The 15,584-nt window shown below is 40.5% G+C and overlaps 3 protein-coding genes and 1 long non-coding RNA gene across 4 annotated transcripts; 1 reads left to right on the top strand and 3 right to left on the bottom strand.

The window, feature by feature from the left end:
- Positions 1 to 215: 215 nt before the first annotated feature.
- LOC129186669 (hydroxyacyl-thioester dehydratase type 2, mitochondrial-like) lies at positions 216 to 981 on the bottom strand. The gene has a single exon (XM_054785149.1). It carries the CDS (start codon positions 979 to 981, stop codon positions 502 to 504), a length of 480 nt encoding a protein of 159 aa, XP_054641124.1. The 3' UTR covers positions 216 to 501.
- LOC129186670 (ribonuclease P protein subunit p14-like) lies at positions 906 to 4,201 on the bottom strand. The gene is made up of 6 exons (XM_054785150.1): positions 4,075 to 4,201; positions 3,288 to 3,452; positions 3,130 to 3,214; positions 1,414 to 1,490; positions 1,249 to 1,327; positions 906 to 1,053 (listed from the first exon to the last, which is right to left on the bottom strand). The coding sequence occupies exons 2-6, from the start codon at positions 3,374 to 3,376 to the stop codon at positions 997 to 999; spliced, it is 387 nt and encodes a 128-aa protein (XP_054641125.1). The 5' UTR covers positions 3,377 to 3,452; positions 4,075 to 4,201; the 3' UTR covers positions 906 to 996.
- LOC129186671 (uncharacterized) lies at positions 3,591 to 7,506 on the top strand. The gene is made up of 4 exons (XR_008572278.1): positions 3,591 to 5,932; positions 6,735 to 6,847; positions 7,086 to 7,127; positions 7,307 to 7,506. It is a non-coding gene; the product is annotated as an uncharacterized LOC129186671 (long non-coding RNA).
- On the bottom strand, positions 4,317 to 13,975 carry LOC129186667 (monoacylglycerol lipase abhd6-B-like). Its single transcript, XM_054785148.1, has 9 exons — positions 11,812 to 13,975; positions 10,540 to 10,659; positions 8,920 to 9,079; positions 8,727 to 8,840; positions 8,262 to 8,394; positions 8,032 to 8,189; positions 7,876 to 7,930; positions 7,667 to 7,767; positions 4,317 to 5,698 (listed from the first exon to the last, which is right to left on the bottom strand). The coding sequence occupies exons 2-9, from the start codon at positions 10,650 to 10,652 to the stop codon at positions 5,519 to 5,521; spliced, it is 1,014 nt and encodes a 337-aa protein (XP_054641123.1). The 5' UTR covers positions 10,653 to 10,659; positions 11,812 to 13,975; the 3' UTR covers positions 4,317 to 5,518.
- Positions 13,976 to 15,584: the final 1,609 nt, after the last annotated feature.

Below are 15,584 nucleotides of genomic sequence, written 5' to 3'. Positions count from 1 at the left end.
ACCAATGACATACAATTTTAAACGGTAAATTCTAGTCAATAAATAAAATTGTTGCATAATGTACATACATAAAGACCATCCATTCATTTTCTCCAGCACGTGTCCTCATTAGGGTCACTACTGAGCTGGAGCGTATCCCATCTGACTTTGGGTGGGAGACAATGTACACGCGGGACTAATCGCCAGTCCATCAAATAGCACATAGAGACAACTATTCAGAGATTATTTGGAGATTATTAAAATATTTTGTTTTTAATGTGAGGCAAGCAAACTGCAAAGCATGTCAGACAAACAAAAAACATCCTTGCGATTCTGTGAAAACTGATGTAGAGATTTAAGTGTACTATCATTAATCGACGAAAAATCAGTAACAACAATAAATGTGAGAAAAACGCCACAAATGAACTTGACGGACATGGAGCTTGACACCGTCTTCCCGTTTTTGTCAATATTTGATAACCTTGAGGTTATCAAGGTCACATCTGACCTTCCTTCATTCCTTCATTCGTCCCTCTGCTGCTCCTCAGGCATCATCACCATCACTTCGCCCTCCATTACCACTTTGTCTTTGACTGCACACTTCACGGCAATGAAAGCAAACGACATCTTAATCTTGCGAACTTCAGCTTCGGCCAGCACCTCCTCACCAATGTAGAGTGGCGCCGGGAATCGGATCTCCTGGTAAAGGAAGACGCAGCCGCGGCCTGGCATCTTCGTGCCCAGCACAGCAGAGATCAGCCCGTTAATGAGGACGCCGTGGACGATGGGCGTCTCAAAGGAGGTCGTGGCCGCGTAGGCCGAGTCCAGGTGTAGGGGGTTGGTATCACCCGTCAGCTCGGCAAAAAGTTCCACATGGCGGGAGGAGAAGACTTTAGTGAGGGAGGCTCGCTGGCCGATGTGGAGCTGACAGCAGCAATGAGGGGCCCCAGTGAATATGGAGGAGGACAGCAAAGTTCTGACTTGACCCCACATGGACCTCATCCTGAAGGATGAGCCTCAGTCCAGCTGCAGCTCTCGGCTGTTTGCTGTCAGTGCCAGCAGGAACGGAGACACCTCAAGACACAAGAGAAGCAACCTCAGCCAGAGTTAAACACCGCAATTTATCTCTCAAATGCCAGTAATTAAGAAAATGGGTATCAAATGTGTAGAACAACTCCTGCATATCATACTGGAATTAAAATTAGATCATGAAGCAAAAAAAAAAAAGGTCAGGACGTGAGATAACGCAGTAAGAGTACATCTTCCTACCTGCATCACTCTGAAGGCACACTTCTGCTTCTGGTAGAAACCCAACAGAGTCAAGGAGCTCCACAGCTTCACCAAACCCCTAAAAACAAAACACTTCATCAATGTTGCCCCAACCGGAGTCTGACACTGATATGAATTTCTTTATTTCCAATTTTGCATCCTTACCTGCTGCACACTCGCAGAAGAGCAGTTCGGGTGTCTCTATCATACTTCAAGATGTCAAAGTACAAAGACGCACCCACCTGAAAGAAAGTAGTGTGCATTTGACAACTCAAAGTATTTTATCGGCACTCTTATTTTTTATTTTGTTTTTATATTATGGAATGATTTATGGAATTTTATGTAATGGTTTTAGAATGATTTTATGTTTTTATGGAATGATGTTATGAAGTGATTTTACCCTTCCTTTCTGTAAAGCACTTTGAATGACCTTGTGTACGAATGGCGCTCTATAAATAAACTTGCCTTGCCTTACTAACAATAACTAAACCAGTGGTCAGCAACCCGCGGCTCCAGACCCACAAGCGACTCTTCAGCCTCCTTGTTGCGGCTCCCACGCAGAGCTCTGTGATTTTTTTAACACCAAAGCGGAGGAAATGTGCGTTTTCAAAACGTGTATGAAATTTCTGACTTACTGCAAGAATGAATGCATCTACACTGCGCACTGACTGCTGATTGTATGAGCAACAGAAGGGGAGAGGGAGGCATTATGTTCAGTCAGTGAAATACAAAAAAAAGATACAAAAATCTTGAGTGTGTACCCCTGCGGTAAGCTATCCATAACCAGGAATAAGTCCCTTAAAAGAGAAACTGGAAGAAAATGAAAAATGAAATGATTCGTGAGATCTATTCCATTGTAACCTGCATGCATGTTCAAATAAAATTAAGCCAAACCAAACCAATAGTTTCATTCTGAATGGACATATTTCTTTGCCTTCATTGCCCATAACGCTGGCTTACCCACCCGTGTGCTTGATATGTGGCGAGAAAATAGCAAACAACAGAAAATGTAACGTTGAAAGACATTTTCAAAACAAGCACTCAGTTTTTTCTGAACAGTATCCGACTGCAGGTGGTGCAGAACAAATACGGAAGGTTGAGCAGAGCAAACATAATTTCAAGAAGTGGATGAATGCTCCGAAGTCAACAAGACAAGTACAGCTGCTAGCGTTGTGACTGCACTGGAGAGCGTAAGGAGGAGGAAGTCATTCACTGATAGACAACACTCATAAAAATATCACAGCATCTATTCTCCAAATTAAAAAAATAAACAAGAAATTATTCTGAAAATGAAAGAAATGCCCCTCCCTGCAAAGACAGTCAAGGACAGGACCAATAGAATGGCAACAAACATCGCCAGTAGGCAAATTGATGAGCGCAAGCATATTCAATTGCCTGTGATGAGTCAAGTGATGTACTGTAAATAATATTGAGCAGACAACACTGGTATGTGAACTCTGATGGGCTTTTTTATGTTAAAGTTGGCTACATTTACTTTTAATTTTACACAAATACGGGAACGACTAAAAAAAAAAACGCCTACATAGTGTTAAATTATTTCAAAGTAGGGCTACACATGCACTCTGCACTTCTTTTAGTTCAATTGTTGTTTTAACAGGTACATTTTTAAAAAGATTAAAACTTAAAAATGTATAAGCTGTGTCATGTTTTAGGGCTCAAGACCATTTTTCTTAACTGGAGAAGAGTCAAAATGGCTCATTTGATGCTAATGGTTGCCGACCCCTGGACTAAACCTTGGTCGTCATGCTGCACGTACAGTGGAACTTCTAAGGTCAAACAGACTCATGAATCTCATTTTAAAATATTTTAAAGTGTTATTCAAGTCTAAAAATAAGTTAACCATCTTTGTCAAGGGCTCACCTCTCCAAAGAGGCTCTTCAAGCCTGTGATGATAAAGTGCTTCAATTCAACTGCACTCAGTCTGGTTGAACTCTTCTCCAGCTCACTTGAAATCAATATAAAATATTAAGATTATTGTCATTCATAGGGGCTGACCTGAAGGAGCATCGCTGACTTACAGGCAAACTTTCAAGTACTGATATGGAGAGGCATCCTTCAACACCACACGTTTGTAAATAGAGGGCTTGTCGTCCTTGTGGGGATTCATCCTTTTGAAGCCTCAGAGACTGCGCCTCCCATAGATGGAAAGGAGTTCAGTCAAGGGTCCTGAAAAAAGGCTGAAACTAAAGAGTAGATTAACAATATACAGCATTTGTATTGTACCTACATCAGTGTGCACGTGATCAGGGCGTTAATAGAAAATCAACCAACAAGTGACAACATACGTAAATAAAATGGGTCATGTGGCTTGAACTACGTAAGCACGTAAATGTATTCAATGACAGAAGGCTAGTCCCGCTGTGCTTTAACATTTCCATACGGAAAATTACCTCCACGTGTACTGTATATGTTGTCATATATCACAACACAATTGTGCTTTAATGTATTTTACAAGTGGCCCTAACTATGAAAATGTTGAGCGTCACAAACGCATTTTTCCACTTTGCAAAACTGTCTCGATACAAATTATCTTCGATATTTATATACTAATTTACACAATTGTGCTGAAGCTAATAGAGTATTATATGTATTATGCATAATAGTAATTTGTATAATATGTATTACAAACAATATCTCTATGTATAAATTACATGTAGAAGGTGCTACTGCTAGCTAACATAGAGGTCAAGCAGCTGAGAGTAGCTAAGCTTGCTTGACTGTAACCGCCACAATAACCGTCACCATACAAAGAATTAAGGGTTCGAGTCGTTGTAATTTTGGGTAATAAGTTATTTTTAAACTCACCAAGTGTTTACTACTTTTACACGTTGTACGAACCCCTTGCACGTTATTTTGTTTTCCCCACTCTGCGCATGCGCAAGCGTCTTCTTCTGTCTGAGCAAACGGCGCGTGACCAATCCTCACCACGAAATCCTGCCTCCTATTGGGACTGTATGAGGCGAGTCATGATGTATAAACGATTACAGTATACTGTAATACATATTTGTAGTAGCTAATAACGCAGTTACGAAAAACAGCCCATATCATGCTTTTTCTCATACATTGTATTTATTTAAGTCAATACACACAGTATATTGAAAAAACTTCATCATTTAAAAACAGTTTTTTTCTGTTTCCATAAATGGAAATAAAACATAATTCAAGAGATACAACTGAAATAAATGTGTTAAAAGAAATGTAAAAAAAAAACATCTCTGTGTGTACAATCATAATATCAAACCTTCATAAATTGCATAAACGGAAACACTGTTCATGGAGACTTCTTCCATTACAACTTTCATTCACTAAATCAACTTTATCACCATTTCTAACCAGTGTTGGGCAAATGACTTAAAGGGATAGTTCGGATTTTTTGACATGAAGTTGGATGACATTCCCATCAGCAGTGTAGTGCAACAACAGTGACTTTACTCCCACTTCGCCCCGTGAGCCAGGTTCTGGTCGGTTTTTGTGGTGGAGAGAAGTAGTTCTGTATCACTGGCGCTGCCGCTTGTGTGTTCCAATGTTCACATGCGCGGATGAAGACCGCTGGGATGTGTGTGATTAGTTTTAGTCAAAGGCGATCCATCCCTTTTGCATAGCACCACTGTGGTAGAAGTTCACAGTCTGCAGCCTTTCAGGGCCCCCAATTGGGCTGGGGCCCCAAGCAGATACCTGCCTTGCCTGGTGACAAGCAGCGCCCCTGGTTACAGTTACTAGTTACTTACCCCAAAAAGTAATGTAATTATGAACGGAATTACTCCTTCATAAATGTACTTATCAGTTACCAGGAAAAGTAGTTAATGCATTACCTTATTTTGAAAAACCTTCAAATGTATAAAATAATTTGGATTTTGCAGTTGAGAGATAAGAGATTTCATGAGAGGAGTTCATCTGAGCTCGTGACTTGCAATTCTCTACCAGAACGCCAGGGGGGAGTGTTTTCCTGAGAGTGAACAACTCTTGTTGACTCGCTATTTAGCGTCCTGTGTGATCGTAGTGAACAATGGCGACTGAGTCCACACCGCTGATATCGATATCAAGACATAATTATGTGCCACATTTCATTGTCGGTAACAATAATGGCGTAACATTTGAAATAGTAATTAATTAGATTACTCTTTACTGCAAAACAGTGCATTAATGACGCCATTACTCCCAACACTGTTTATAACAAAACAGCCCTTCCTTTTTTAATTGATCTGATTGACTCCTTTCCTAGACAGAAATCATTTTCCAGTGCAGAACGTCAAGAATGTTTTTTAGCGTCTTTGCTGTCGACTTTCTGTACAGACAGGAAGTCCATGACGAGCTTGGCGGCCTTTCTGGGCCGCTCCAACGCTATTGTATGACCACAGTTGTCCAGCAGAACCACCTGACAGTTGGGCACCGCCGCCTGCAGCACAGATGCTCCGGAAACATCCAGAACCTGGAACAGAGTGGACATTTATGGCAGGTGGCTTTAACCTTGAATTCACTTTGATAAATGTCACACATTTTAAATATGATGGGTGTGGTCAGTGGATAAATGGCCAACAGTTAAAAGGGACTTCAGATTCCCCACAGTGACATCAGCACTTTCCCTTTGGTTGATCGGAGCAAAACTGTTCCACAAGCGAAGTTACGCCCACAATGGCTGACTGGGGAGAAGTTGACATCTGTGGTGAGTAGATTTATTTTACTTATACGGTTTTCTATTTTTGTCATGTTATTAGATAAACATTGATTGTGAACTGCGCCAGGTGATGTAGTAGTGTAGATGTTTGGAGTTGTATGAACCCTTAATGACCGAGTCGCTCTGTTTAGGCTCATTAGATTTGGTTGAGTGTCAACTGCAAGAACTGGTGTACCACCGATCACTGGTGGATGTTAGTCACTAACTCAAAGTTACAAGCAGGAATGTATGATAGGCATATCGGTGACAATGTATTCAAAGTATTCCAAGATTATTATTATTATTATTATTATTATTATTATTATTATTATTATTAGCAATAAAGTATTGGATCTGCAGCAAGTTGCTCTGCATTGTATCTGCCAGTATGGTGCACTAAAAGGGCAAAATAAACCCGAGCAGGAGAATCATACCAATGAACATGAAAACATCTAACGAAGATGGCAACGGAATGCATCCAACGCACAGGTAACAAGAGCCCCAGGAAAAGTAAATCCAAATCAGGTGCACAATCAGCTCCCACTAACCAGAGTAAAGGTCCTGAATACAGCGCCAGACAGGAAACACTAATAACAAAATAAAAGCACAAAAGAAATAATGACAGAACAGAAAAAGTATGTATACCATACTATGGAATGGATGCGATCAAATAAGCGTTACTTGTTAGTACGGTTGTGAACAATACAAGTGGATATCCGGTCTTTAAAACAAGGCTGGTCAGCACAAAAGATTTTCAACACATCGGCAAAAAAAAAATCTAAAGTTTGCAACTTCTTGGATTTTACAACAGGGACGGAAACTCGACAAAAGCCACGCCATTTGTAAGCTATGAAGAGCAGCTTTGAAGGACACTGGTATCACAACAATTCTTGAACAGTGAGACCAGCAGACCAACAGAGACGGGTATGGTACCCGTTTTTCTAAGGTTGCTGGTTACTTTTTTTGGTGTTTAACTTGTTTATTTTTGAAATGTTGCACTTTTGTTACCAACCTCGAGTGTTGAAAACACTATGCACAGGCTGAAATGTTGCACGGTTACTATTGTTATGACATTTTTAGTATCTGATTTTTTACTTTTCCAAGCTAACAGCTTTTGTATTTCACCCATATGACAAATCGTGCTTTTTCTTATCTTTGCTAGGATGCATTTTGCCACCTTTGAAGAAATTTGTCATTATTTGAGGTACTTTGCACTATTTATTTCTTATTACTGGTTGGACTTAAGGCTAAGACTTGTTTTTTTATTGATATATTTTATATTGATCCCAAAAAGATGTTCATTCAGCAAGTCTTTTTTTGGTCTGTGTCTAATCTGACATATGATTCTGTCCTTGTTTGTCCTTTTTATTTTATTTTTGCCAGTGCCTTAGAGCACCACTGAAGGGTGATGATGGATCCCGCAGCCAATCCATCTGAGTGCACAGGGCGGCATGATGAAGGAACGCAATGTGTCCCCGGCAAAAATAAATAAATTGCACAGTGAAATGTTTTTGTGTCTTGTCATGGGGACAGGGCTCTGTCTTTTACTCTGCAGTAACTTGTACACAATGTCTTGTCTACTAAAACACGCAATTAATGTGGCAATGAAATGGATAATGGGGGAAAGGGGGAGGGCGCCAAAGGGGAACTTCGCACAGGGTGCCATTGAAGCTAGAACCACCATATGTGTGTATGGAAAACCTGTCAATTTTCTAAAAATAGACTTTGACATGAGCCTTTTACCTTGTCTTCTTTCCCCCAAAGGACCTGCAGGGGCGACGTGATCAAATGCAGATTTTCTTGCAGCGAATAACGAGACTTTTCATCAGCCAGCTCCATGAACACTGAAGGAAACACACACACACACACACACACACACACACACACACACAGACACACACACAGATGTTAGAAAAGTGCAGTAGAAGATGCCAACAAGTAGGTGGACAAACCTTCTCTATAAAAACGATTATCGTGGATCCTGTTGTCAAGGAGACCGCGCAGGACCTGACAACAAACACATTCATGTGTTATGGTCAAACACTAGCAGCAAGAGTGGCGACCATAGTTGTAGTTATTTAGGGCAGGGGGTGGACCCAGCGTTATACCTGCCGAGGCAGCTTGAGTGGGGCGTAGCAGCAGAGTCGCAACATGTCCTCCAGTTCCTGAGGAGTAGAGGGAATCAGGGGAATGGACTCCTGCTCCGGATTCTTCTCCAGCTCCCTCAGATGGCTGATAAACTCAGAGTCTATGGGATAGACCAAGCCTGGACGAGGAGGGAGAAGAAGGTTTTCATGTCTGATATTCTAAAGTTGATGGCTCTGTCTCTCAATTTTACCTGACGGGCACATCAAGGTGAGGCCAGACAGCTGAGCAGGGTAGGTGGCGGCGTACACTCCTGCAACATTACCCCCCATCGATGTACCCACCAGGTGAAATGGTCTTTTGACCAGACCTATACTCTGCACAAACTGAAAACCGAGACTTTCTATTAGGCACAAGAATAGCCCTACCACTATACATCCAACAGGGGGTGCTGTCATTAAATTAAGTGGGACATCAATGTTTGAATGCCGGAAAAAGTAATTGTTCAGATGCTAATAACTACAACAACAACAACAATAACATACACATTAGGGTACTATTTTTGGGGTAATTTCCTTAGTGCATGCCTGTCTGACTTTTATTGTTCTCCTGCCAACTCTCCATGTCCTTTCTCTGCAGTGTGGTGCGGTGGAGGCATTGCTAGGGAAATATCACAGTCAATCTACATGGTGTAACCTGTGTATACAAGGACACACACCTGGTGGATTCGGGCAACTTGGCCCTGAATGCTATAGTCCTCAACGCCAGTGCGACTCGTCCCTTCGTGTCCCGGCATGTCCACACACACCACATGCTGGTTTGTGGGGAGGTGCTATTGAAGGAAACAAACATACTGACCCAAAAAACAAGCAAATGGACATTTATTTGTCTCTTATGAAGCTGAGCATTACCTTGACAAAGGGCAGCCACATGTCTTTGGCGGCGGAAAAGCCATGCAGCAGTAATAACGATGGCGTTGCGTCCCCTGGTGTCCCACGACAGAAATAACAGAAGCGGTAACTCCCGCTGTAGGAGTAACGGACCGTCAGCCTCAACTTGCAACGCCAGAACCTGCGGAATGTTTTACATGAGCAAGCCTGTTAGCATAACATATTTTATCATTCTTTTTCTCCATGGTTCTGAATCAAACCCTCTCTTTTTTCTCAAAAGCAACTAGCGACAATTCTGGCAACTTTTTCTGGCATCGTTGGAGAGTTTTCTGGTATTTGGAGACTTAAAAGTGAAAGCACGTGATCTGCAGTTTCTGTTCTTACTCCGCTGGTCTGCCCCGCTCCAAAGCAGTCACAAGGGGTCAGTGTGCAGTCAGCTCCCGCAGCACACTGAGAGCATAGTGGAGCTCCATGCATCCATGAAACACGCAACCACAAGGAGCGATGCCGCCAGGGTATGTTTCTTAATCTTCATGAAATTACTCCTCATCACACTCAACCCTCATTCAGACTCGGTCACTTACCTGTCAGTGTGTCAGAACGTGTTATGGAAGAATTTTGTGTAAGTACTGCAAAATAAAAGCTGGAGACTGGAGGCGAGTCCGGATGTAATTATTACACTGTCTAGACTTTGAGAGGCGCTGGTCGAGATAAAATATTAAAATTATGTTATTTTGATGAAGTGATGGCCAATTTTATATTAAGAGCCAAGTTTATTTGTAGTTCAAAACTTAAAGTGTTTTTACTTACTTCACATCAGAAAGGAGAAACAGGCTCAGGCCCTCAAAGCTGAGTCTTTTTTTTTTTATTTTTATGCCAATTTCAGTAAAGACACAAACTGTTTTTTTTCATGTTTTGCATGTTTTAATTTATGTTTTGTTGTGTGGTGTTTTGTTGATGTTGTGTCGTTTGATTGTAAATAGTTAGACTTTTGCATGCAAAGTTTTGACCTTGTCTGTTGAGGTGGGTCTTTGTTTTTGTATTTTATAATGTATTAATAGAATCTTTTTTTGTAGCTGTTCATTAAGGATTTAAATAAAATCTATTTAAATAGTAAACATCTGATATCTATATGTATTTTTTACATTAGTGATTACGGTAATTTTACACAATACGCATAATTTGGAAGACAAAAAGAATCTGAGGAGCCATTCGGGAACCGAAAGAGCGGCTCTTTTTAGTGAGCCAAGTCAAAAGAGGCGGCTCCCAAAAAAGAGCCGGATTTTACGTCCCTATTTTTTATACACTGAGACAGGGAACGGTGCTTATTAAAAGATACTGTAGGTGAAAGCAAGCTCAGTTACTGGTTCAAATGTTGTCATGTGACAGGTGGACAAGTTTTACTTTATTTTAGTTTTGTCTTAGTTATTTTTACTTATTTTTTGCATTTGAATAATGCTATAAACGTTACTTAACACACTGTCTGTACAGGTTTTAGAATGGTGACTGTTTGACCCTGGAACAGATTAATTGTATTCACATAATTTTCCGTATGGCAATTTCATTACAAAATACAAAGAGATAAAGGAGCAGCAGAAACACGCAAATAGAAGAAATACACAAAGTACTGTGTTGGCTCACCAATTATAAGCCTTGATGACAACACCGGGCCGGAAGCACAAGGATGTGAAGAAAGCCAAAACAGGAAGCACCGCAACTGTCACAAGTAGCATCACAGTAACACTCTCCTCCATTGTTGCTCTGTCATTTAGAGAGCAGGGAAAAATTAATATGCCATTTAACGTCATCCACCAATCTCTGACTGAGAGAAGTTTCTGAACTTTTACTATAATGGGAATGAAACTGCCAGAAAACCGCCGCTTTAAAGCAAAGTGGCCCCCTTCCTTTTCATTTTGGGACATCGTGAAATTATTTTGCATGTTTTGACCGTCATTGACTTGTTTCGGGACAATCTGTCAAATTGGTGTCAGGGGATGTGCATGCCAAATTTGTTGAGTTACCTCATAGTCAAAATCAATCAATCAATTCCAATTAAATGAAATTAGAGCAGTTTAATGAGGGGCTTGGGTCATAGGACAGATAAAAATGTAATTCATACTGTAGTATCAGACACACACTGACCGTACACATTTGGACCGGCTTCCACTTAACGCAGGGTTGTCCAAACTTTTTCCATAGGCCTTTCCATAGCTTTGTTATAAGTATGATAGCGTCTTATCTTATAACATTCAACATTTCAACTTTTTTCCTCATGACGTCGTGTATACCTTATATATGTATATATTAAATTAGTATTTTTAGGGTGTCCCTAATCAATAATTCTTTGCAATGTTCTGATGCGGGCCTTGTTTAATGGTAATTATGGTAAAGATATTCAGTAAAAAAAAAAAAAAAAAAAAGTCTCAAATGCCCCTGGGCCGGACTTATTGGCTGCTTCTTCGTAGAAAGAATGTTTTCCAGTACAATGAATGCTGTTGTGACTATAGAGACTATACTGTAGAGGAACACATGAAAGGTTATGATTATTACATTATTACATTGCCTATAGTGAAGTATAATGATGAATTAAGATGATAAGATGTTCTACTGGGACACAGTTCAACATGGTCAAAGGTGATCTTGTGTTGTTACGTCATCAATAGAGCAAGCCTCACGAAAAAAGACATACGAACAAGACAAACTGAATCTTTGAGGCGTTCATTGGTGATTACTGCAATCAAAGAGGTGATCGCAAATGAGAAAAACGAGTGATTGTGGTGAATGTAAACGGTGCGCGTGAAGAGAACGTGTGATCACAACACTAGCGAACAAACGTGCAGGAACACTGACTGCCAATGTTAATGAACGTCTACAACTGTAGTTGTTAGCACAGTACAAAAGGAAGCCACTTACCTGGTCGATTCCTCCTCAATGTGTCACCGGTGTTACGTGTCCTCCATGGACCGTTAGTCCTCTCTCTTCTCGTCTTTCACGCAAATGACTCGGCTTTCAAAGGGCAAGTACAGCTGACAGCATTGCTGCGTTCACTGGTCATGGGAACTATTGAAGTCATGACGTTTCAATGGCACTGAATCGAGCGTGTTTTGTTCACAACAGTAGGAAATATAGAAACCACCACCTGTCTGTTCCGTATAGCAGACAAGGCGTGCTACAGTCACTAACAGCTGGAAACTGTAATGAGTATTGCTGGGCATACAAAAGAGTTAACTGACAATGGGAAATATTGAATGCCATTTTGGTTAACAAGGGCACAGTATAGACAGCTCGTTCTGCGTTCATTGCCCGATGCTAATAGGAATTAATCTCCTTTATTTCGAACATGCATTCGAGGCTACATTAAAGTACATCACGTGTTTACAGTTTCACAATTTAATATGTCCAAAAGAAGTAGAAATAAGCAGTTTATTTAATCCTACCCCTTAGATGAGACGATGCATGCGATTGGCCCACGAGAACACAAAGGGACGAGATTTTGACAATAGTTTTAGGAAAAGTACGAAAAAATATCACTGGACAAACTTTTTTATTTAACCGAGTCACAAAACAATGCAGGTGCGTTTTGAAATGTTTATCGTCTTACAAATTGACGCTAAACAATATTATTGTCAACATTTTTGAGACCAATGAAACCACTGTTAGGATAATTCATAATGATAATAACAATAAGCAATAATAATATATGATAATAACGCAATATTTTCTTTAATATGTCATTTTTCACTCTGTTAAGTTGTGGAATTGGCGTTTGTGACATGTACTTTCTCACAGGCAAACTTTGCAGCATTTCTTGAAATGCTGGCCTTTCAACAGGGGTGCCCACATTAATAGTTCCAGCTTGTAGTTGAACAATGCCAGCTTATTGTTTTTGTCTTATCTACTTGTCTTTGTCTATGGTTGTCCAGCTGTCCTTTGACAAGCGCAAGCGCGGAGGCTACGTTTTTTCCCGGCGTTTATCTGTTTGTCTGTTTGTGTTCAAAATACCTTGAAAAGTTCTGAATGGATTTGGATGAAATTTTCAGGATTTGTCGGAAATTGGATATGGAAGAACTGTAAATTTTGGGTGTGATCTGGATCACCGCCTTGATCCGGGAATTTTTTAAAGGATTCTTTAACATCGTGAGATAGAACCATTTTCGGCATTTGTGCATATAACTCCACAAAAATGGTAAAAGCACTTGGAAAAAAAATACAGGACAAGTTTCGAACAGGTTTTACAAAATATCAAACACTGATCCAAAAAATGTAGGATTATTATTTTGGTGTGAATCACGATACAGGGGGAACTATTGCACTTGGCGTAGGTCTGGCTCTCCGAGTGCTTTTTTAGTTAGTGTCTGCTGTCGCAGTGAGTTGAGTTGTCACGGAGTACATCGAGTACTCAAATTCCAGAGAAAAGAGAGAAGGTACTGGAGCACTGCAGGTATTTATTTATTGTCATTTATACAGTGGTACCTTGGCATGCGAGTGTCCCAACCAACAAGTGTTTATTAGATGTGAGCCGTCTCTCGGCTGCTTTTTTGAACTGCCAGCTAAAATTTTGGTTACGAGCTGCTAGTTACCTGCAGGCATAGCCGAGGACAGCTTTACGGGGGCTTGTGTCAATGTGACAAAGGCGGAAGTGAGCGAGCACACACTCACAGCGCTCAATGAGATGGCAGTAAAGGATCACAAGGGAATTTATTCGTGTTATTATTATTACCTATGAGTCATTTATTAGCGTTTGTGCTTCAAGTGCTGTGTTTGTCAAAGATGACAGAGTAAAAGTTGCATTTTGAAAGACCCGCGGGGGCACAAGGGCATAGTATAGATGATTATAGAGATGATTTGCTTGAAGGGAGTTATATTTGAGTTATGGACAGTTTACCTTTACATTGTGTTTGTTTTTATACATTACATTTTATACATGTCAGCACTCTTTCCCCATGACTAAGCCTTGTCACACTGGTCTTATTTTATTTTAAAAATTAAACAATGAAATATGGATTCATTGTATTTGTCAAATTTAATGGATTGTTACATCGTTACAATGGCATTTTATTTGGGAGACACTAAACAGTGCTTATGACTTGTAAGGACTCGAAAATTTCAAGCCTACGACTTCGGACTTGATGCGACCTGTCTTGTCTTGACTTGAGACTTGACTTGGACGTGCACATCTTTACTTGAGACCTGACTCGAGACTTGAGATTAAAGACTTGAGACTTACTCAAGACTTGGAAAACACTGACTTGCTCCCACCTCTGCCACATACAGACACGCTAAACGTTTTTAGTGCTGAGCGTGTGTTCAAATATTTCTCCTCTTTTGTTGACAAAGTCGTATGAGTAGCAGGTTATTGTTTACTTTGCACTTTATATGTATTAGCTGTTTGAAAAAGTACCAGATCAGTGAATTTCAGTCGGGTGTGTGTTTGTGGATTATCATCACTGACCGTTTTTGTAATACAGTTTATGTATGAAGTGTGCTTTTGTAGTTACGTCCTCATACGTCCACACAATAATTCAGAAATGAATTATTGTATAAATCAGTGGTGTCCAAAGTGCGGCTAGGGGCCAGTATCGGTTAAGCAGCAATGTTTTTATTGGCCCTCAGCACATTGTAAAAATAAAAATAATTAATGAACTATATTAGGCATTACACTAACTTGCTTTGTCACCGAGAGCACAAAGCTAAGATGTTGATGTTCTGTTCAGAGGGCTTAGCATATATTGACCTACATTGGATTAGTTTTAGCATCTTTAATGCACAAAATGTATCAAAGTGGCACCCGCATCATTCTTTTTTTTTTCGTACACGGCCCTTGATGGAAAAAGTTTGGACACCCCTACTCTATAAGATCATTATCTAGCTATGTTGAATTCACTGACGATTGGAAAAATGGTAGTCGCAACACTAGGTAGGCATGTAACAAATTGGACATGTACAATGGACATGTGGACATGCTGTGCTGAGTTCACTAATGATGGAGCGATAGTTGAGTATCAACCTGTGCATAGGCCCTATTGTAAAGCAATGGACAGGCCGTGCTGCATTTACTGATCATGTAAAATACCAGTATATGGTAAACGGTCTTTCACTTGTATAGGGCGTTTCCACCTCCAAGGTACTCAAACAGCTTTGACACTGCTAGCACATTACCTACTGATGACGCAGCAACAGGAGCAACTGGGAGTTCAGTATCTTGCCCAAGGACACTTCAACACAACCACGGGAGGATGGAGGATCAAGCCCGCAAACTTCAGGTTGGGAGACGTCCACTCTACCACCCCAAAATATGCGTTTCATAGCCTTTTAACTGCACTTTAAATCATGCCAAATAGCCGTGCTAAATTCAGAGCAAGAACTCCACTCCGTCTCTGTGACAGCAAACATTGCTTTCTGACAAGTATGTGGACTTCGTGTTGTTGACTTTTCTTTGTGTTCAGGCGGGGGGAAAAAAACGTCCAGAGGCTTCTATGTTAAATGCCATCTTAATCTTACATTACAAGGCCACATACGTTCTACAATAATCTTAAAACAGGCTAATAAGGATCTTCATGCGCACATACAAATCAATTTATCAACATTATATGATTATGTGTTGTTGGCAGATGCAGAGAAGCTCGTCCACGCCTTCGTCTCCTCCAGGCTGGACTACTGCAATGCACTTCTCATCGGGATCCCTG

The sequence above is a fragment of the Dunckerocampus dactyliophorus genome, chromosome 8, assembly GCF_027744805.1.
Source record: "Dunckerocampus dactyliophorus isolate RoL2022-P2 chromosome 8, RoL_Ddac_1.1, whole genome shotgun sequence".
Lineage (NCBI taxonomy): Eukaryota > Metazoa > Chordata > Actinopteri > Syngnathiformes > Syngnathidae > Dunckerocampus > Dunckerocampus dactyliophorus.
The sequence above is the reverse complement of the archived record's forward strand: the minus strand, read 5'-3'. Positions and strand labels throughout refer to the sequence as shown.